Source organism: Nansenia antarctica (genome assembly GCF_963989245.1).
Source record: "Nansenia antarctica genome assembly, chromosome: 3".
Lineage (NCBI taxonomy): Eukaryota > Metazoa > Chordata > Actinopteri > Argentiniformes > Microstomatidae > Nansenia > Nansenia antarctica.
Window position 1 is genome coordinate 45,212,955 of NC_137688.1, and position 22,737 is coordinate 45,235,691.

General features: G+C 46.2%; 1 protein-coding gene across 2 annotated transcripts in view; it reads right to left on the bottom strand.

The window, feature by feature from the left end:
- Positions 1 to 18,355, bottom strand: part of fn1b (fibronectin 1b) — a 25,902-nt gene extending 7,547 nt beyond the window's left edge. The window contains exons 1-31 of one of the 2 annotated variants that reach the window (XM_080526404.1): positions 17,995 to 18,355; positions 17,661 to 17,786; positions 17,246 to 17,383; positions 17,028 to 17,159; positions 16,527 to 16,664; positions 16,238 to 16,402; positions 15,888 to 16,082; positions 15,463 to 15,645; positions 15,109 to 15,285; positions 14,088 to 14,243; positions 13,589 to 13,717; positions 12,959 to 13,102; positions 11,364 to 11,485; positions 9,455 to 9,623; positions 9,098 to 9,274; positions 8,460 to 8,588; positions 8,144 to 8,233; positions 7,810 to 8,004; positions 6,136 to 6,414; positions 5,776 to 6,039; positions 5,435 to 5,529; positions 5,178 to 5,346; positions 4,800 to 4,886; positions 4,216 to 4,407; positions 2,860 to 3,138; positions 2,115 to 2,306; positions 1,903 to 1,992; positions 1,514 to 1,780; positions 1,052 to 1,168; positions 554 to 718; positions 132 to 287 (exon numbers count right to left, since the gene is read on the bottom strand). In XM_080526404.1, coding sequence (XP_080382530.1) covers positions 132 to 287; positions 554 to 718; positions 1,052 to 1,168; positions 1,514 to 1,780; positions 1,903 to 1,992; positions 2,115 to 2,306; positions 2,860 to 3,138; positions 4,216 to 4,407; positions 4,800 to 4,886; positions 5,178 to 5,346; positions 5,435 to 5,529; positions 5,776 to 6,039; positions 6,136 to 6,414; positions 7,810 to 8,004; positions 8,144 to 8,233; positions 8,460 to 8,588; positions 9,098 to 9,274; positions 9,455 to 9,623; positions 11,364 to 11,485; positions 12,959 to 13,102; positions 13,589 to 13,717; positions 14,088 to 14,243; positions 15,109 to 15,285; positions 15,463 to 15,645; positions 15,888 to 16,082; positions 16,238 to 16,402; positions 16,527 to 16,664; positions 17,028 to 17,159; positions 17,246 to 17,383; positions 17,661 to 17,786; positions 17,995 to 18,175 — 5,098 coding nt within the window. In that variant the 5' untranslated portion in view covers positions 18,176 to 18,355. The remainder of the gene's footprint in view (positions 1 to 131; positions 288 to 553; positions 719 to 1,051; positions 1,169 to 1,513; positions 1,781 to 1,902; positions 1,993 to 2,114; positions 2,307 to 2,859; positions 3,139 to 4,215; positions 4,408 to 4,799; positions 4,887 to 5,177; positions 5,347 to 5,434; positions 5,530 to 5,775; positions 6,040 to 6,135; positions 6,415 to 7,809; positions 8,005 to 8,143; positions 8,234 to 8,459; positions 8,589 to 9,097; positions 9,275 to 9,454; positions 9,624 to 11,363; positions 11,486 to 12,958; positions 13,103 to 13,588; positions 13,718 to 14,087; positions 14,244 to 15,108; positions 15,286 to 15,462; positions 15,646 to 15,887; positions 16,083 to 16,237; positions 16,403 to 16,526; positions 16,665 to 17,027; positions 17,160 to 17,245; positions 17,384 to 17,660; positions 17,787 to 17,994) is intronic. The other variant, XM_080526405.1, reaches the window with a different exon arrangement.
- Between the last annotated feature and the right edge of the window lie 4,382 nt (positions 18,356 to 22,737).

A 22,737-nucleotide genomic window follows, 5' to 3' on the forward strand; every position in this document is an offset into this window, starting at 1 on the left:
ATGAAAGAAAGAAAGAATGAATGAATGAATGAATGAATGAAATTCTATTTACTTGTCGAGCTGCATGCCTGTAGAAATTCAATTCATTGACTGTGAGAAGAGGGAGGTATGTATACAGAGCCTGTTCTTACCGGGGCCCACCACCTCAGAGAAGGAGGGTCCCTGTCCGCTCTTGGGGACGCTGGTGACCCTGTAGCCATTGATGGGGCCCTGGGCAGGGGACCAACGCACCGTGATGGTGTTGTCCTTCACGTCTGTCACCTCCATCTGAGACGGTGACTCCACGTCTAAATATGACATTTCAATTAAGTAGAAGACAGAGACACGGATGGACTCTTGCTGAATGACCAGAGACACAAATAATCATCATGACAATTGTGAATTCAATACAGTAGAGGGCGACACCATACCATGACCCCTCCTGTGTCATATATACAGTATATATATATATATATATATATATATATATATATATATATGTGTGTACATAAGTTCCTTTAGGTGTGTATGTAAAAGTGTGTATATGTATGTATATGTGTGTACATGACAGTACCTGTCTTGTGAGTGACATAGATGGGGGTGCTGGAGGAAGGACTGTCCCCTCTCCCAGTGACGGCATAGAGGGTGACGGTGTAGTCAGTCCCGGGGTTGAGGCCCTGGATGGTGGCCTGGGACTGGGACCCAGGGACCGTGAACTCTTTAGGGGTGCTGTGACCACCTGCACCACAGAGCAGAGACAGAGAGAGCAGGATTAAAGATGAGGTACGCCAACTCCCTCTTCAATGCAACGTTAATACAATGAACCTATGAAACATATGTAGGATGAAACAAGATGAAACATATCTACACATACTGGACAGAACACATACTGGTACACATATCGTACACATAATGTACACATACACAGTGATTTTTTTTACACCTGTCTAGTGCATATGGGGTAAGGGTTCAACTTGGAATTGGACATAATAGTGACATGTTACAAGTGCCAAGGGGTCAGGAGTCAGGCCAGGATTTGGAATGTGGCCCCAGTGTTTGGCAAAGTGCATACCTGTTTCTCCGTGAGTGATTCTGTAGTACCTCACGGTGACAGAGGGGGCGTCCCAGCGGATGGTGATGCTGGTGGGGGTGGTTGATTGTACTTCCAGGTCGGTGGGAGCGTCAGAGACTGGGGGACGAAGGAGACTAAGGATTAGGAACAGAGGAGTAGGAGGAGGGCAGAGAAGAGGGGAGGAGGAATATGACTCATGTGCTTGTCAGTGGGAGTGGGGGAGACTGAGATGAAAGGAGGAGGAAGAGGAGAGGTTAAGGAGGACAAGAAAAAAGGAGGAAGAAGGGAACACAGAGGAGAGAGAGAGGGACCCACTACTATGCAATTGGGCCTGTAAATGAAAGAAAGACTAAAAAGAAGGAGAGAAACGAGAAGTAATTGCGCCTGTGACTGAAAGAAGGATGAGGCGGGAAAGGATGGATGAAAGATGAGAAAAATGTTAAGAAAAGGCAAGGGACTCACTGGTGGCCTGTGGGCCTGAGAGAGGCAAACTCTCCCTGTTGCCACTGACAGCATAGACATGGACGATGTACTCTGTCTCTGGCGCCAGTCCTATCAGAGTGAAGTGGTTCCGTGTTGGGGGCAGTCTCTCGTCCTTGAACCTCCCTCCGCTGGTCATCTGGTAGCGGATCCGGTAGCCGGTAATCAAAGCGTTTGGGGCCAGCCAGTGCACGGTGAAAGAGTTGGTCAAGACATCTGAGAATTCCAGGCCGGTGGGAGAGTCCAGAGCTGGAGGGGAGAGGGACGGGTGTGAACACACATACTCCAGTTTTACCATAATTGTACAACGAAACAAAACGATTGCACTTTCACAAAAACGTTTCACAAAACTGTCCTGCTTCTATACTTACTTGTCCTCTGAGTGCCAGAGACAGGGGTGCTCTCGCGCTCCTCATACACACACACCACACTCACGAGGTACTCTGTGTCGGGCTGCAGGTCTGGTGAGAGACAGAGAGGGAAACGGTAAGCCGGTTTGTTCGCTAGACAGGTGCTACAGTACTTGATTCCAATCAATTACAAATGTATTATCATTTCGACAAGTATCCAATCGGAGGCTCACTCTGCAGGACGAAGGTGTTGGTGGCTCCGCCCACGTTGAGCTCCTTGACGTCACCATCCTCGCCAACAGGGTGAAAGCGGATGACGAAGCGGGAGATGTCACTGGGTGTAGGCACGTTGGGCATGGTCCATGTCACTCTCATGGAGTCAGGGCCCACCCCTCCGAAGTTCAGGTTGGTAGGAGCTGGAACGGCTGGAGGACAGAGGATTCATACATTCTGGGTTAAAAAGGTATGACGCTAAAGCTTTGGTTTACATTCTTGTTTCAGATAGTATATTTACCTGGTATTTACTAGACAATGACGTGGTCATAATGGATACCTTCTGGTACTTTCTTCAAAGAAGTCAAAAGGTGGTAGCTAACTACATAGCTTCAAATGGATACATACTAGGCAAATAGTAACTGACCTAGTGAGTAATATCGGACACAGAGAGCACATTGAACATGCTGAGCTGTGTGTGGCCATAGTCAAGGAATGGAGGTCAAAGGTGACACTCAAAATTACCTGCAGGCAGTCTGTAAGCATGTCCAGAGAGGACAAGACAAAAGAGGACACATTAGTAAACATGTCAGGTATACACAATATATTTGCCATGTATCAACATGTTTGACAATGTTTTAACATGTGTCCATCCACCACCAGGGTTCTGATGAATAAGGAGCAGGAGTGGCTGTCTCACCTACCCTCCCTCTCCCTACTCCCATATCTCCCATCCCCATTGTTTAAGTCAAAGGGTTAAATCACCGGTCTCGGTTTGCTTTCTGCGTGTGGCGGGCTCACTCTCGGCGTCCTCCGTCACCGCGGTGACACTGATGTCATAATCAATGCCGGGCTCCAACCCTCGCACCGTATAATAGCCAGAGGATGAGTCCACCATGTCTTGGACAATGGGCAGGCTCTCACCCGCCGCCATCACCGTTATCCGGTAACCAGTGATAGCGGTATAGTTTAGGGGGTTCCACCGCAGGCCGATAGTAGTGTCGGTGACGTCGACAAAGTCAAGGTTGTTTAGGTGGGGTACATCTGAAAAGGTTTAAAGCGCGGGCAAAGGCGCAGGCAGAACCAAGAAAACACACAAACACAGACACACACATAAGCCATGATGATCACATATTGCAGACAGAACATGAATTACCATAGCATTCACCATTACCATAGACAAACAGGGATAGAAGAGTCCATAGCGTAACAAGAGTAGCCATGCTTGAATGAGTTATAGTAGCTTTAGAGCTATCAAAAAGATCAATTCAACAACATCAATATTCAAAAATTAATAAAATCGAATTGAATGACAGGTTTTTTCAGAGGGATCATTCAGGGGTGCATATCAAAGCATAGTAATCTAAATGAAGTAACACCACCCCCATGCAAGTCATACAAATTTCAGTTACAGTTATATTACGGGTCGAGACAAGACAACCAAACATTGGCAGCCATGGCACACACAACGCAGCCAGTGACCAGGTTAGTAGTAGGATAGTGTGCAATTACAGCACTGCCAAAACAGATAACAAATATTAAATGATAATTGGGAAGAAACTAAAAAGATGCAGAATTATAAAAATGATCTGAATTATCTGTGAAATTATCTTTGCTTTTAACATCTGCCTAGAGAGTGGGGCTTTCTGGCAGGGGAATATCGTATTTCAGACGGTAGACAGAGGAGGTAGACTGGGGGTTTTATGAGAAGCTATGCCGGTCCAGGAGTAATGCTCTTATGGAAAGTGTCCCGGAACGAAAATGGGATAAATCTTTGAGTGTGGAATGAAAGAAGGTGGAAATATTTGATACTGTTCCACCTTGAGACGTTCCCACAGCCTTTCCTGGCCACAGAATGCAGAAGGAATATCCAACACATGCACACAAGCATGTATTCACATACACACACACACACACACACACACACACCAAAATGGTGTACACACGCAACCCCCCCCACCATAAAAAATAAAATAAAATCAGTGAGTGTGAGTGTGTGTGTATGTGTGTGTGTGTATGTGTATGTCATTTGTAACTAACCCGTCACCACAGCACAGTTCAACATCAGTCCATGCTTGGAGCCTACTGTTCTAGGATCAGCTGTGTCTTGATCTGTCCTACCTTGGGTGACAGTGGTGTACACGGGGACACTCTCTTGCAGGTCTTTGACAGTGAAGACACTGACGTTGTACTCCACTCCCGGACTCAGGTTCTCCAGAGTCATGGAGTTCTGACCCGGCGGGACAAACTCTTCCAGTGAGTTCCCTCGCTGCCCATTGGTCGGCGTGCATGTCACTCGGTAACCTGTGATGTCTGTGTGTATGTTTGTGGGAAGGGGGAGGGGGGGGGGGGGGGGGGGGGGGGTAGGATGGAAGAGAGAGGGGAAGTGGTGGTGAAACATTTATTGGTGAAATACAGCAGTGATTTACCAAGCCAACAAGATCAACTATGAAGGTATTAATCCAGTCTGTTCTTGTTAACAACAACAAAACTGCTAAAGAGAGAGAGTGAGGTGGGGGTTACAGAGGAAGAGAGAGAGACAGAGTGGATGAGGGGGAGACAAAGAGAGAGACAGAAAGAGACATTTGTTCTGGCACCAAGGTCTTGGTAGGGGCCAAGGTCCATACTAGTCCAAACCCAAAGAGAGTCTGATGTCTGGTCTGGGCTATGGTCCCATGGCGGGTGGGAGGAGGGTAAATATTTACCTTGCGTGGGGGTGTCGACCCATTGGACAGTCAGCTCACCCGTGTCTGGGTTGGACCTCAGACTCAGGTCAGTGGGTGGAGACAGGGCTGGACACAATAACCAAAAAACATTCTCTTAGTCTTGTAAGTAGTTAGAAAAAAAACATCTGCACCAACTAACAATGGTTTGAGTAACTATAAGTACCCCTCAACCAAACTTTTTTTCTTTTTTTTCTAAATGCTTAAAACAGTTCAAATCAGTAGATTGACAACAAATCAACCTCACTGCCCCATAACTCCTCACTTAAATGACACCAGCTCTGTAGCATCAAAAGCACATTTTCAGGCTAGTTTGAGCAAAATCAATAAAGCCCTTGGCCTTAAGCTGATCCTACTCACAAGTGACGACATTGCGGGTGATGGGGTTGCCGCGGTTGCGTCCGTTGACCATGGGCTGAACGCTATAGGAGTACTCAGTGCCAGGTGTCAGACCCGAAACATAAATACTTCCTGAGTCAGAGGTTACATCTCTGGGAGCCTCTCCACCCTGACTGGGCCGCACCGACAGCTGGGGGGAGGGACAGGAAGTGAGAAGTCATGGTAAGCTTGAGAGATCATGTTTCATCCTGTGTTCTTATATGTTCTATGGTTTTTACCTGGTAGCTGAACTTGGGGACGGGGATCCAGGATATGATGATGGAGGTGTCTGTGACATCAGTAGTGAAGGGAGGATTGTTTCCCATCTTAGGAGCTGAGAGAGAGATAGACAGAGCGAGAGAGAGAGAGAGAGAGAGAGAGAGAGAGAGAGAGAGAGAGAGAGAGAAAGAGAGAGGAGGGGGGAAATCGTAGAATGCAAAGTCATGAGATGATATATATATCAATATATTGAATATATTCAACCATATCAGGCAGAGAGGTGGCCTTTTTGAGAGGAGAGCTACATGTAGATACGGGACGAGCGACATAGACTACCGATACTCCTCTCCTCAGTACTCACTGGTAGTGAAGACTCCGTTGACTCCCTCACTGAGCACGTTGTCTTTTTCAGAGTGCAGAGAAACCGTGTAGAGTGTGTCCGGACGCAGACCCCGGAGAGGGAACTGGGCTACACCCCCTGGGATCCTCTTCTGGGTGGGGGAGGAGCCTTCCACGGTCATGATGAGGCGGTATCCTGTGACAGTCGCCCTGGGTACCTCCCAGATCACTATGGCGGTGTCCGAACCAATATCAGTGAAGCGGATGTTGGTGGGGGAGTCGGGCTCTGAAAGGGTTAACACGCATAATGTGTTACATAGGTGATGTGTGTCTGTGGGCTGTGTGTGTGTGTGTGTGTGTGTGTGTGTACATGTATACTTACTGGTAGCTTTCTCTCCATACAGTGGTTCACTCTCCACCCCTCCGTAGATGGCGTAGACATTAAAGCGGTAAAGCGTGCCAGGTTGCAAGTGTGTGATCTCCGCATTCGCGTTGGGCGATGTAGGCAGTTGCAGGGGCCTCTGCGGTGTATCGCCCGGGGTAACAGGGGCAAAGGTCACACGGTAGCCAGACACCTCGTTGGGTGGGCCGGTCCAGGTGATGATGATCTTGGTATCCGTCACCTCGTAGAACTGCAGGTCAGTTGGGGATGATACTTCCTCTGTGGACAGGAAGTGGTCATGTGTTGACTGAGATCACACGGTAAGGTTTTTAATTAATTAGTGTTGTGATGCTGTGTGTGTTTCTGTTCAATGTTCAATGTCCTTTGTGTCAATTTGTGCAGACCGACAGATTCATTAGTTCTGCACCATTCATGACTAATTTCCGCTTACAAAATGGACATCTGTTGAGTGATTCCAATTTATCTAATCATATCCATTTCATATCTGAGACTTTGACCATGCCAGCTGCAAGGAATTCTGAAATACAAAACCAAGTAGCAGTCCAGGAAATGAAAAGAAAATTAAACTATGCAGTATGAGGAGTAGGAAAGCGAACTGAGGATCTTTACAAGACGGCAACAACACTGACCCAGATAAAGAAACCCAGAAAGTAAAAGAAGGGTAATCAGATCCATATGGAGAGATTGAGTGTTGTTTTATTGTGTCTGTGTGTGTGTGTGTGTGTGTGTGTGTGTGTGTGTGTGTGTGTGTGCGTTCAATATGAGCATAAATCTATCAGTATAGATTTAGAGAAGTACAGAGAGATTGAGTGTGTGTGTGTGTGTGTGTATGTGTGTATGTATGTGTGTGTGTGTGTGTGTGTGTGTGTGTGTGTGTGTGTGTGTGTGTGTGTGTGCGCGAGCGCATTCTCACACAGCACTAATATAAACCAGCATAAATCAGCATAAGGGAGCTAAGAGGGCAAGACTGTTGGCCTATGCAGCTACACCCATCCACCCTTGTGAGTGTCATTACCTGTGACCAGCCGATAGCGCCATCACTCTGTATCTAAATAGCCAATACCTTGACAGTGACTATTCTTCTTATAGGACCAGAATCCAGAACAGAACAGAAACCCAACACCAAGCTCCGATCTGGCCCTTACAAGGCTAGGCCTGAGCATCTCCGAGCTAACTCTAAATCTGCCAACTGTCACTCACAGAACCGGTACTGAGGGCCAAACCGACTTCCAACCGGGACAGAGTGTGACATCAGCCTTTCCAGTGGAGAGAGGGGGAATGAATACTCCCTTAGAAGGTCAGATGAAATAAACAGGCTCTCCCGAGTCTTCAGACTTAGTTTCTGAGCCGCCTGGGGCTGGCATTTAATCGTACAATCCTGACTTTCCTGTAAAGAGATTTCTATGAGACTGTATATCTTGTATTGGAGATGTCAACTATGCTATTTGCCTTTTTCCTACCTTGGAGGTTGTCTATAATGGGACAGTAGTGACATTACCGGTCATGGCATTACTGACAGTCTGAGTTAAGATTAGGGCTAGGGTTGCAAAATTCTCGTACATTTTTCCATGTAACTTTCCCAAATGTATTTATTGGGGCTAGTGCTAAGGTTAGGGTTGGTCCTGTTTCGAGGTATGTATATAAACTGTGTACCTGGATGTGGCTCTCCAGCGGTGTTGACCTGTACGAACACAGGCTCACTCTCCTGGTCCTCTTCCACGGCGTAGATGCTGATGTTGTACAGCAGGCCGGGGCGGAGGTCCACCAGGGTCACAGAGGTCTCGGTGTCTGGGAGAGTCAGCTCAGTGCTGCTGCCCTCTATGGAGGGAGTGTATACCACACGGTAGCCTGGATAGAAATGGTAAGCATAACGGTTAGTGTGTGTGGTCACTGGGTTTGACTGCCGGGCAATGGTGGATTTGAGGGACGTAAGCTGTGTCTGTGTAGTTTTTGAGTACATACACACACACACACACATTTCTCTCACCTGTGATTGGCGCCTGGGGTTTGGACCATCTGATGTGGATGGAGGTCTCTCCTACCTGATCGATCTCATGTTCAGTGGGGCTGTCAGGAGCTGTGGGAGCAAACAGGTCAGTGAGGTGGATGTAGGTGGGTGGGTGAGCTCTGGTACCCATCACCTGGGGGGTGGTGAGAGAGTAGCCATATGAGGGAGGGCTGAGTGGGGGATAGAGCTGGTGCAGGAGGGTGGGTAAGGATGAATTTCACTTCATGTGGAGAGTGCATATACAGATGTGTGTGGGAGAGTGCTGGTGAGGGTTGGGTGAGGCAGGGTTAAGTACCTGTGGTCTGGGAGGTGGTGAGGATGAGGTTGGGTTCTCCCTGGGGTGTGATCTCGTACACGTTGACGTTGTACCTGCGGCCAGGCAGGAGTTCAGAGATGCTCACTGAGGTGGTCGTACGAGGCAGGTCTGGGGGACACAAAGAATGTCAACTGAATGTACAAATTAATTTGATCAATCAATCCGTTTGATGTCGAGCCTATTGAGCCTATGTTAAAAACATTATAGATGGTTTGCACTATCCTATTGGTTCCACTGTACGGATGTTTGGATGTGTGTGTTGCTCTTAGTGGCTCGACTACGGACGTTGGTCTAGTTTCATCTTGGGCCCAACAAAATCAATGACACACGTCAAGTCAAGCCAAAATATTGCAATGCAATGGATTCCGTGGGTAATCGCCACTACTACCTAGTTAAATATAACACTACTTTACATTGTTAACAGGCTCACAAAACAAGCTGTGTTAGTTGACTAGCGACTAACAACAATGTCGAAATGTAATTACATTTTTACGAATAAAAGTCTGAACATTTGATCGGCTGCCGACTTGTTCCCGGTTTCACCAGCTGCTGTCACAAATGTTTGAAACCAGACATAACATAACAAAGGAACCGTTCCCATGCAGTGGTCCACTCACCCAGCACCTGGGGCGTGGCTCCATCCTCACTGAGTTCATACTCCACCCTGAAGCCAGACACGGTGTCGGAGGCGGACACCCAGGAGATCACGAAGCTGTTGGAGGTGATCTCTGTCACCGACTCAGAGGTGTCCACCACGGCGGGAAGCTTGGTGGTCTCGCCCTCAGAGGTGGCCACTGACCAACAGGGAGGGAGAAAGAGAAGGAGAATTTCAGATACCCTCGGAAAGTATAGAAAAGTCCCCATTTGTAATGAAACCACAGGATAGACAGAGAGAGAGAGAGAGAGAGAGAGAGAGAGAGAGAGAGAGAGAGAGAGAGAGAGAGAGATGGGCGGGTTGATAAGAGGACTCTTACGGGAGCCATAGGTGGTGGTGAAGTCAAAGCGTGTGACCTCGCGGCGTCCCATGCGGAGGATGCTGATCAGCTGACCCTCGTAGGTGATGCCAGGCTTCAGGCCAGCGATGGTGTAGGAGTTGAGGTGGCCCGGGATGTTGACCTCCCTCCAGGCGGTGCGAGTATTTTTCTACCAAAGGTCAAAGTTGAGAGGTCACTGGGTTAAAGTCAGAGGTAATGGGGTCAAATAGGTGCCAATACAATATTGTGGTGTTAAATGGAGAAGAGCTTCACTCTCCCCTCACTGGAAATGTTCAATGTGCCTCGGTAGTATGTCCCAGCAATCTCCTACTGTTTTCTCCTAGTGTTTGATCTCTGCTTTTTGACCCTGCCTTTTGCCTTTTATAAATTAAAGCTATTATTATTATTATTATTATTATTATTATTATTTCCCTGTCGGATTATATGCCTACCTGTTTTTTTTATTACCTGTGTACCAAACCCTGCTCTGCTTACCCCTATCTGCCTACTGACTGCCTACCTGTGTACTGAACCTTTGCAAGTAAAGACTATTTAGAGTCGTGCGTTTGAATCCTCTACCTAAGAACTATCCGTTACAAAACATAATGACCAATAATACTTTCCAAAGCACTCCCTGAAAGGAAAATTCTCTGGCTGGAGTGAAAGCCAACTGTTCAAACGTCATGCGTCATATCTAGCGTGTCAGGACTATTAATCAATTCTTGGGAGTTGAGATCATGTGGATTGAAAAAATCAAACAGTAGGCTGTTAATACTTTCTGGACATCACTCCCTAGACTCTCTCCCTGTCTTCAAGCCCAGCCAATGCCCTCTGCCCAGTGTGGTTGAGCTGGCATTCACTCTCTCTCTGCCCTACCCTGCTTTTGGGAACACTCTATTGGCTTTAAACTATTGGAAAACTACAGACCTTTCCCAACATAAGAGAAAAAGAGGGAGAGTTGAGGAAGGTGGAGGCGAGAGAGTAACTCAGCTATCCAAAACATACAAACCACTTAGGAAGAAATGTGTTTGAATTCAATTAGGGGTCATAAACATTCAAACAGCTGGTCAGATCGAGGCCACTTCAAAGAGAGTATTTGTGAGAGAGAAAGTTTTTACCCCGTCATTCCCGTGTGTGTACATGTGCGTATGTGTGTGTCTGTGTGTGTGTGTGTGTGTGTGTGTGTGTTTTGTTTGCAGAAGAGTTCAAGAACTCCATAACCTTCAACTAACATGGCAAACAACAACCTGTCAGCGTTCTAAGTTGACAGATAGAATGTTCCAGTAAATGTTTGAACAACCCTCTCTGTTTGTGAATGCATGGGATTGGTCATAACTCCTCTAGAAACTCTATTCGGAAAGTATCTATTGGTATGAAATATTCTATTCTAGAATGTTCTTAAACAGCATAAATGGAGCTGCTCAACCCTACTCAGAAGAAACATGTGAGATATTGGTGTCTTGCTGGTGTTACTTTGGTTACTATGCAGTATTACTGTGCAATGTTTTGGTTTAACGTTGTCTCGCAGTTGTCTTCCATCATCTCTGTATGGTTGGCACCAGAGAAGCACCAGAGTAATAACGTTAATAAACTGTCTAACGTTATATATCTAATGTTACGTTTTAAGGCTGATCTGTGCATGATATTGCTGCATTTTGACATCATTCTTATCACATTTCCCCCCGTTGAGCTGTATACCGGCACTTATTAAAGTGAAGTGCTCTTATGACACTTAACTCCTCCTACTGTCGCCGCTCGTTCCTGGTCTGTTGTGTATAATGGAGAACGTATCCTACCTGTACCGAACCGAACTTTTCAAATGAGTGTCATGCCGATCCGTACCGGGCTGGTCAATGGAAAAGCGCCATAAGTACACTAGCAGAATTGACTAGGGTGGCTGAGCACTCACCACTCTCCACTTGAGGATGTACTGGGTGATGTGGGTGGAGGTGGGGGCGTTCCACTGGATGGGGTGGGAGTCAGGCTGCTTGCCCGCTTCAGTGATGATCACCTGCACAGGCCTGTGGCCACCTGGGGCGAGGGGGAGAGACATTAGGTTACATTTTCTTCTGTTAAAATTCTCTAGAAATCTATCGGTCACTAAGAAATCAAGACAAGAACCAGCATAGTGAGATTTCTGTATTTTGGTACACATGCAGGGTAAAAATATTCTCCCCCCCCCCACAAAGATTCTTTGCGAAGCCTAGGTTGTCAGTTCCCCTCAGACAGACATTGTGCAGTCTGGGGACAACCCTGACCATTAGACCATCAGACTACCCACTGTCTGGTTTCAATACAGGTCCTAAACCCACTGCTTGTGGGTAACCAATGTCTTCGGTGTCTAAAATCACACCAGGGTACTATGTTTCCCCCTCACTCCTGTATCCTGTATACACACACACACACACACACACACACACACACACACACACACACACACACACACACACACTCACACACACACATTGATGTCAAAAAAGTAGTTAAACTGGAAAAGAAACGAAAACACAAAATATTTTAATTCAGTTTAACTACCACCAAGCTACAGCGAAGTAATTAAACTAACAGTTGATCTACATGTAGTGGAACTACTCCACAATACTGGTGGTTTGAAGCAGTGAGGTCATTTCCAAAGGGTAATTTCTGTTGCCCTCAACTTTTGAATAAAGAAAAACAGCACCAAATGGGTCATGAAACCTATGGAAGGTTGACTATATGCAGGGTTCAGATTGAAAGGTTTGCTAGGGTAAAAAAAATATTTCTGCATTCTACACATAGCAACACAAAACAAGGACTTTTAAGTGAAGATTTACATAATAAATTGAGGGAGAAGAAAATGTTGAAGTTATTCTGCATTCACTTTGTTTTTTACCATACAGCTATTAGAGACGTCTATATGTACAGAACTAGTGTTTTACCACCCAGGGTTGATTGATTGAGACAGGAAGTGTGCTACTAAGTTCCTCCCTCACGGCCCCTCCCTGCCCAGTGGGAGGCCCCTCCATTTGCCTGACATCAAAGTCGAGTAGAACTACCCCCCCCCCCCCGCGGAGGTGGTGAAGGGGTTAAACCTCCCCTTCGTTTAATTTCAAAGGGCCATTGGTATAGGGTGTGATGGAGGGTAGAAAGGGTGAGGTAAAAAGGTGAACAAACGTAGATGAACTATCAGCAGGGTTCCCAAAGAGTGGGAGGTAGGGGGTATGGAAGGAGGGAGAGGGTAGGGTGACTGCATTAATCAGACTCACCTGGGTTCCCTCCTTCCTGCCTTAGTGACTCCTCAAGCTATCCCATTTAAGATAGTGGTAAACTTTACTAATAACTACACTATTAAGGCTTATACAGTGTTATACACTGCTTTGTTGGTTATTGGTCATCACTGTGGGCTTTAAAAACAGCTGGCAACCTCCTTGGGTCTAATATTTCACAGAAATTTGACACAAACATGTCTTAGGAATTTCTTTTTTATATATCTAAAGGGAGGAGCCAATAGGACTGCTCTCTTACCTGGGAAGGTCTGTTGGGGCTCGCAGCTCAGCTCGCCAATGCCCTTGCCATAGCAATGGCAGCGGTAGCGGACTCCGTGGATGGTTTTGTCCCAGGTTTCACCGACCTGGTAGAATTCCCTGTTTTCTGGCTCCTGGCACTGATCTGAGAGGGAGAGAGAGGGGGGGGGCTTAACTTGAGCTATTGCTTGGCTAGGGATCCTTAAACTGCTATTGATACTTTTTGCTTTGAACTTTGTTTTACATTTTACATTTTTGTTTAAATTAATCGGGGGATATTTTGGCTTGGTGGTAGGCTTTCTTGAAGTTCACAAAAGGACAAACTGAAACTGAAATCTTGTACTCTACTGTACAAGGAAAAAACGGGGGCTGATGTTCCTTTGAGGTGAGGGATAGTCACAGTCACAGAACGATCAAACAGAAATACATGGTGGAGAAAAGAGCTTCAGTACTCCTTTGTCACATGTACTGTACACTCTCATGTGAGCTCCCTACATTGACTATCTACGGTACCTGCAAGGTTCTAAAGGCTCTACCCCACTGAATAACTGAATAACTGAATAACCCCTGGTATATTGGCTAGATTTACAGAAAAGGCTGGGGGCTGGATTTGAGTGGCGTCTGAACCTACCAATGGCATCGCACTTCCAACGTCCACGGCCCTGGCCAAAGCAGGTGCAGTTCATCATGTAGCCCTGGTCGTGACGCTTGGTGAAGGTCTGGCTCACCTCATATGTCAGACTGTCCACAATGCACTGGTCTGGAAAGAGAGGGAGACAAGGAGGGAATTTCAATGTCATAGAACTGCAAAAACTGCTGATGGCTGTCCGCTCTATTCCTTCTATCTCTATACATTCTATTTCTATCCAATTTTAAATGGGCTGTATGTAACAGTGTTCAATCCTGGTCCTGAGTTGTGTGTAGACTTTTGTTCCAGCCATGCACTAACACACCTGATTCAGCTAATCAGGGGCTTGATTTGTCGTTGATGAGCTGAATCAGGTGTGATTAGTGCAGGGCTAGAACTAAAACAAACCTGTATGTCCTCACAATACTGGTCTGAAAACACCATGGATAAAAAAAAAAAAAAAAAGACAGAAAAGGTAATCTGGCAGGTGGTGACCCCTGACCTCGCAGCTGGGAGTAGGCAATGCAGCTCCACTCTCCGCGCCCGCTGCCCATGCAGGTGCACTGCATCATGTGACCCAGGGTTTCGTGCCGCTTGTCCCATTGGTCGCCCACACGGTACATCACCCCATCGTTGGTGGTGCATATCTCCTCATGAGCTGGGCAGAGACAGAGAGGGATTAGTCAGCGTGCGTGTGTGTGTGTGTGTGTGCGTATGTGAGTGTGTGTATGTGTGTGTGGGTATGTGTGTGTGTGTGTCAAGAAGGCAACGGCTGAGCTTTGTTGGAACTGTGCCAGACTGGCTCTGGACCAATGCCAGTATGTGTGTGTGTGCGTGTGCATGTGTGGTAGTGAATGAGTGTGTGTATGCAGGAGAGCGCATCAATACGTGGGTATGTCTCTTAGGCCTCTGAGGCCTGTCCTTAGAGCTCCTAAACCTCTGCCCAGTGGAGCAGAGAGTCAGGAATCATTCTAACAGCCTCTTAAAGACACATTACTCAGTCCTCTCCCATGACCATTCCCCTCTTCACTTAATAGCTCTTAAACACCAAGTCATTTACTGCCCATTGAACTTAACTGCTCTGTAGACTTTAAGTGACCCATTCAGTTAAATAGCCATTATCATCTGTAAGAGCAAGATCTGATGAAGATCAGGCCAACTCCAATTATCTTGATTATAACCCTGACAACCCTAACCCTGAGGAATTCAATGAATGAAAACAACAGCATCCCACCCAATTTTCCCACACCCACGATAAAGACCCTGAATTACCTCAGTAAAAGGAGAAGTGGTAGAATTCCTCTCAACGTTTTTTTTTACCCTAACAACTGTCTTCAATGTGTTACATACATGACTGCTACTGGGTTTAATTGTTTAGATTTAAACTCAAATATCCACACACAGCCACACACACTCTTTCTCAAACACACACACACACACACACACACACACACACACACACACACACACACACACAAATACTCCCTCAATCCACAGATTGATATACACGCACTAACACTTACCAGCCATGGGGCAGAATCCGTAGAGCTGTTCTCCGTCATAGTTGGTGGTGGTTCCGCACCATTTCATGCCATCACGGCGCCCATCAGCGGTGCAGTCGGTGTAGTTGCGTCCATTATACAGGAAAGGGAACTCGCACAGTGCACCATTGGAATTCCCCCCCCGGGTTGACACCACGGCTAGAGACCAGAGAAACACAAAGGTCTGATTGGTTACCAGCTGCCTGTCTGTCTGTCTCTGTCTGTCTGTCTCTCTGTCTGTCTCTCTGTCTGCCCACCCTCCACCTATCCATCAACCTATCCATCTATCCTCCCTCCCTCCCTCCTGCCCTCCCTCCCTCCACTCCATCCCCTCACCATTCTTCTCAGTGCAGAAGGAGTACAGCTGGTCTTTCTCGTAGTCAGAGGAGGTGGAGCACCAGAGCTGTCCGTCACTGCGTCCCTCCGAGGTGCAGGAGTAGTAGGTCTTACCCATGAACACAAAGGGGAACGCACACGGTTGACCCTCTGAGTTCCCGCCGTACACTGCGGATTGACCCTCTGTAGGGTGAGACGGGATGAGACATAAGATGATAGAAGGTGATGCAACAAGCCTTTACAAGGATGCATCACACACACATGTACGCACACACACACAGTCACACACACACACACACACACACACACACACATACACAGACACACACCACATTCTCCCTGCTGCCCTAAGTTCTGATCCAGCATGGCCATACACACACACATACACAAAACACACACACACACACACACACACACACACTCACCCCACTCCTCACAGCTGACCCCATTGCCCAGGCAGGTACACAGCATCTGCTTGCTGCCCTGGGTCCTGATCCAGCGCATGCCATCATGGTAGGAGGCACCTGAGGCGGCGCGGCAGGTTCCCTCTGTGGGGGGCTCAGGTTGGGGCAGAGGCAGGTGCAGGGCTGGATGGATCAGCACACGAGTACCTGTGCTCACTGACCGGGATCACAAAGGAAATATGTCTGATTAGTTAATTGATTGATTGATTATTATTTTTTTAAATTGTATTCCAGTTTAATCATTAAAACACACTGTTCCAGTGTTTTTTATTTTTAAATCAGAGTCTTATCAAATAAGAGTGCTGACATACCCAAGCCCATGTCAGTGCTTGTCCCGGACGTATGTCTCTCACACTTCCACTCCCCACGGCCGTTTCCTGTACACAGACACTGGAGCACGTTTCCACTTGCATCTTTCTTGCTCCATTTGTCTCCAATGCGGTAAGATGTTTTGGTGTCCTGGTCGTTACAACGGTCTAAAGAGAAGAGAATGTCAAGCCATGACCAAGCGAATGTGTGTGCGTGTGTGTGTGCGTGTGTGTGTGTGTGTGTGTGTGTGTGTGTGTGTGTGTGTGTGTGAGTGTGTCTGAGTACACTCACTCCTGGAGGTGCAGGTGATGCGTCCATTCCCCTCTCCTAGACAGGTGCAGTCTATCATCATCCATCCCTGGTATGGTTTCTCCCAGGTTTGCCCCACCACATAGGATGCTCCGGCCGTGTTGTCATAACAACGCTCCGCTATTCAGAGAACATCGAAGACTTTATTAGAATCACCTGAATTATCAGAATTGGGGTTATCCACAACCTTCTTCTAACTTTCCATTAAAACATCAAAGTGAAACATCGATTACGGAACAATGTGCTTGCACCACTCTCATGTTTGTCTGGGTGTTTGACCATCTGCTGAGTTAGGAGTGACTGTCCATCAAATATTGACAAGGACATTGAACACTGTCACGTTTCCGAGAAATGACTCTCAGTGGATAATTCTTGTATGCAATTTGAATGGTTCACTAAGTACATCCATACCACTACAAGAGGCCATAACCTACTCATGTTTTTGAAAAGACATGTCACTTTCTGCTAAGGTCACACACTCACCCACGGGTTTGCAGGTCCACTCTCCCTTGCCGTTCCCTAGACAGACGCACTCTAGCATATAGTCGCCGGAGTCGTGGGGTCGTTGCCAAGTGTCCCCGATCTTGTACGATTGCCCTCCTTCGTGGCAGCGGTCTTAAAACAACAAAAGTACATGATAAAGTATACCCAATAGCCTCAAGCAAGTGCGCCGTTTATCCACGCATGGTCAGCGAACTCACTTGTGATGGTGCAGCTGATTTTGCCCCGACCAGAGCCGATGCAGGTGCAGTCCCACATCATGCCGTCCTTCGGTCTCTCATAAGTAACGCCGACGCTGTACGTCCGGTCGTTGTGTTTGTCATAGCAGGACTCTTCAGCTGCAGAAGACACAGGCAGTTTAACAGGCGTCGGATGTTTCTGACTGCGCTCAATGTCAAAAGTTGGAAAGGAAAACGCGCACCAGAGCGTACATACCTACAGCGCACATTGAATAGTATTTCATAGTCTAATACAAGTGTAAGGATAGGGGGTCTCAGGAGACAACATGAATTAAAAGTGCAACGGCTTCGTTGGAGTGCGGTTAGTGCTGGCTATGGATGGTGTGTGGGTACGCTACGCGTACGCCAAATGGCACAAGAACAGAAATCGTCTCACCTTCAGGTTTGGTTTTACATTCTATTCCTGCTGCTCCATTACAAGTGCAAATCATTGCACTGCCCCTGTGAGACTTCTCCCATTGTTCATGGAGGCTATAACTGTGGCCGTTTTCTTCGCATCCAACTGCAAGACACATAAACAATTAATTCACAGAAATATATACCCTAATAGATCAAAAACTCGTTCATTATGTAGGCCTATATTAAAGCATTTCACCATACAGTAGGCTAGGCAATGGAATTGCATCGCATGTGCCCAGAAAATCACATAATTGGGCTCAGCATGCATAAAGGAGAATTATGTACCCAGTTAAAGGCGCCAGACTACATACCTTGATGAGAAGCGAGTTGATGAGAAGCGAGTGAGAGACGGTCTTCAAGGTCGGGGTAAATTTGTTGCTGATCAATTTGACTTTTGCTTAACCCTTGGTTCTTTGTTGGCATAGGGGTACAATGGACCGCGCTGCTTACGCACAGCGCAACCAGTAACCCCGTAACTGGGCTACCGGTCATTTTGGTTCAGCTGAGAGGGTAAAATAATTTTAGGTTTAGGTTTCCAGTTATGTACTAGATTTAAAAAAAAAGACTAGGTGCCGTAAAGTTGACAGTTGCGGAGTTGATATTTGTTCTCCCTTTTTGAACCTCCGCTGCTTCTCCAGGCGGTTTCTTCTACCACCTTCCTTCCAGCCGGACAGCGCGATAGACTGAGCGAAGGGACGCAGAGCACTTTTATATAGGTGATGGTGAGGGGGCGGGGGGCGTTTTGGGACCCAAGCGTAACCAAACTAGACTATTACCAAACTACAAGCAAAGGAGAAAGATAGAATCTGGATGAATGTTAGGTACGCTCCTTTAAACGGCTCCTTTTAAACCGTAGAAGCATATTCTCCGTAACTAAATAATGAGAACAGAGCAACTGGAGCAAATAAAGGTAGCCTAAAGTTAATATCCCTGACGCCAAATATGTTTTATGCATATCATTTTCAGTACCGAATACAATAGCCTACACAGCCTACAGAGTTATCTCTCATATTATAACAGTGAAAATACGATTAAAGTAAAACTAGAAAAAAATTCACGTTAATTATAAAATGCCATTATTGCCATTGGGAGGGTGTGTGTTTGCTGGGGGGGGGGGGGGGGGGGGGGGGCAGAAACAATACTGATATATTCAACCTATTATATTATATTATATTATAACAATATCTCATAGTTTAATAGTTAAAACATACTTTCAAAAAGTAGGAATGTTCTGGTATTTTATGTGGAAAATAATTCAATACTTGAAAAACACCAAAAAGATGTTGTGAAATCTGCATTTTGAGGCCAAAAGACATTAGTTTAAGGGTGTTGATGTACCAGAATGACAAACATCAATATGGATAGTCTCCCTCCTCACTCTCTTCATGACCCACCCCTCCGACAGCTCCCTCATCATTTCCCTCCATCCCTCATCATTTCCCTCCATCACTAACTCCAGCTGCTGCTGTGTGCTTGCTGACTGTGTATGTGTGTGTGTGTGTGTGTGTGTGTGTGTGTGTGTGAGTGTGTGTGCGCGCGCGTGTGTGTGTGATTTAAAGAGACATAGAGACAAGGAGAGAGAACGTTCTCTTCAATTCCCCCATCCCAGACTCAAATCATTTGTTTGCTATTCAGGGTAATCGCTGTTAGTAAATTGATGACTCTCTCAGCATACTCAAAGTATAGTCTCTATGAGACATAAATCCCCCCTTTTCAGTCATGTACAGTGTGTGGTCTTACACCAAAATTCTCCCCAAATATTGATACACGCTGATTAATTTTTCTTGACACAAAGTGAGGACCTGACAAAACCTCAAGCGGTCGTTACATGGTTGAATCAAGATTAGTCATGGGTCTGGTCTGGAGGGTGGCTTCTGTGTCGTAAGTGGGAACATGGTCAGGTTCCTGTAAGTGTAAATGGACTGCTGGAACACTCCTGGCACTAAGCAACACTGGTTCACTGGAGCATAAGTTAAAAACAAAACAAAAGAACCTTGTTTTTAACTTGTGAGTGAATCACTAAACTCCTCACATGTGGAGAGAACTTTCTGCCAACCACATCACATAGTTTTCCACTTGTGAAACAACTCTAAGACAGGGAGGGTCAAAACACACACATGTTTTAAGGCTGCAGGATCCAAGCACTTGTTTAAAATAACAGAGAAAACTGTCTAACCTCTTCTGGTGCAGTCTTGCAGATGTAGATGTTTGATGGTAGAAAGATATTTTTTTATTGATTAAGCATACATAACATCCAAACATACATATCATAATAAATGTTTAATTACAAACTGTGTTTCTGATTCAAAGTCAACATGCCAGGCTTGCCAGGTCTTCTGCATCACCTCTGTGACACAAAAAATAAATAAACTTCCTCCCTCGAACTAACTAATCTGGGGTCAGTAAGAAAAGTCACTTGAGCTCAAACCTCCTGTAAACTAAAGCATTACATCAGGACAAGTTGTACTTGGATCAGTAAAATCCAAAACCTGCGTCCTATACATTATATACACCCCCTGACCTACACTATACTATAATGGTTTACCCCCAGAGCATGACCTCATTTCCTGCGCTGGTAGAGGTTGTAACCCAAAGCCTGGACCAGATTTACGACCTGTCCCCCTCTAAGCCCCAGGAAAGCAGCCTGTGTTATATCACAGTCCGCACCCCCATCCATGTTGAGTCAGACACTTAGGTTCAGAGGCTATACATCACAAAAATTTCACTCTCCTAGCACTCTAGTTTGTAGTTGAATGTGTTTTTCTAGTGTACCAGTAGAAGTCATTTGATACCAGGTAGCATCTGCAAGATGCCGAAGCATTGTGTTCAACAAAAAGTGTTTGCTCCAAAAACAGCACCATTGAATTTTCATTTGAGCATGTTTTGATAATTGTCATTTGTATGCACCATCCACAATGAAGGCACGATAAAAATAACACCCTTATTTGGCATTAAGTCAGTGGGATCTTACTTCAAACAATGTGTATGTTATTGCAAAAGCATACATTTTAGACAATAAAGTAAATACCAAAAAGTTTCTCTCTCTCTCCCTCTCCCTCTCTCTCTGTCACGTGTCTCCTAACTTTGATCTGGACAGTTGGGGGGTTAAAGGGCTGGAAGATGAGAGGACTGGGGGGCTGAAGAGTTGGAGGGTTGGAGATATGGGGTGCTGGAGGGTTGGAGATGTGGGGTGCTGGAGGGTTGGAGATGTGGGGTGCTGGAGGGTTAGAGATGTGGGGTGCTGGAGGGTTGGAGAGGTGAGAAAAGTTCTCGACACATGGCTACACAAACACAACAGTAAGCTTGCTGTATGCAAATATACATAAAGAGGATTGTAATGTTCCTATAGGTTTGTCATGGGAAGGGGCTTTGGTGTGTATGTAACTTGACAGAGTGAGCGAGCGGAGAGAGAGAATACATGCTGTATAATGACGGTGCTTACGGTTAAAATTACCGAAAAGTACAACCTTGACTCTTGTGATTTCCTTGAAGTACAGTACAGTAAAAGAAGAGGGACACATGTTAAAGCTGAGGGTCATTTGCAAACCATAAACCCCCAAAATGTTCTGTTATAGTATCGTAATTATAAGTCTGATAGAGGAACTTAATTGAGGGGTTTAATCCATCCTCGTCCATCATCATAGCTATGGACTGAATCAGCCATGAGGTCTGTCTTCTGCGCAGGATGTGAAATACGTGCAGTGGTTTGGTGTGACGAGGGCCTGAGGTCGCTACAAGCACAGGGACCCTGTCAAGCCGAGTCAGACTCTCTGACAAGGCATTTCTCAAGATTCCACAACAGAGTGCTACAAGACAGTGTTGCCATGGTTACCAGGTGGTGGTGGTGGTGGCGGAGGGGGGGGGGGGGGGGGGGGCGGAGAGAATTCGAGACTAACGGGGGTTGGCTTGAGAGAGGGATAGAGCTTCACTGACTGAAAGTGTTGAGTCACACTAGACACCCTGTGGGAGTAGGGAAGTTAATACACAGGGGGGGACAGTGTCCTGCACACACACACACACACACACACACACACACACACACACACACACACACACACACACATACACACACACACACACACACACACACACACACACACCCACACACACACACACACACACACACACACCCACACGCCAACACCCACACCCTGTGATGATGAGGTAACATCCACATAAAAACCCCAGAGGGAAGAGGAAAAGTCTGAACACATGTCCTGGCCGATACATTATTTTACTACCTACTTATTAACTCTTCCACCAGCTAGCAACCTGCTGTTTGTTGTAGCATTGTCTAAAATAAAGAGAGGCTCGTGTGTTTTTCATGTTAGAAGGCTTTATTCAACCGTTTCAGTGTTTCTGTGCTTTTCACAGTATCCTGTTTGTCCCCACTCAACCACACTCACTCTCACTTAAAACCATAGTTCTCCCAATTCCAGTCCTGGACGAGAGACCACTGGGTGTGCAGGCTGTTGTTCCAGCCTCACATTACTGTAACACACCTTAGTAGTATTCTGGTTCAGAGTATTCTGCTCTGAACCGTGACCCTGTCTGTTCATATTAGACTTTCCTCTTTCACTAACCAGTGTGATTCCTCAAAGTTTGTTGGTCATGTCCTCACTCAGCCTAGCCCAGACTTTACTTTAGTGATGAGTATCACCAGTCAGTGTGACCTTACTCACCACTGATGACCAAACTGGGATGTGGAAAACCTGTCTGTGTTTTCACACCATTGGACGTGTAAATCAGTGTTCTGTGTGTGTGTGTGTGTGTGTGTGTGTGTGTGTGTGTTGGGGGAAGGGGTATTTTGAGGTGGAAGGTACACACACACTTTCCCCGCCTCCTGAACAAATGCTGATGCATTGGGTTGGGTCACAGTGACTGCACAAAATACATCCTAAGTTGAGGGAAAATGCTTGCTTGCCTTTCCAGTCTGAATATGTACTTCATCCACATATTTAACTCCAATGGATAAAAGTTGAGAGGGCAAGTCTGCATCTTGTTTACCCGGGGGAATGAAAAAATAGGCACTTTGTTCCTGCTGAAATGAGCTT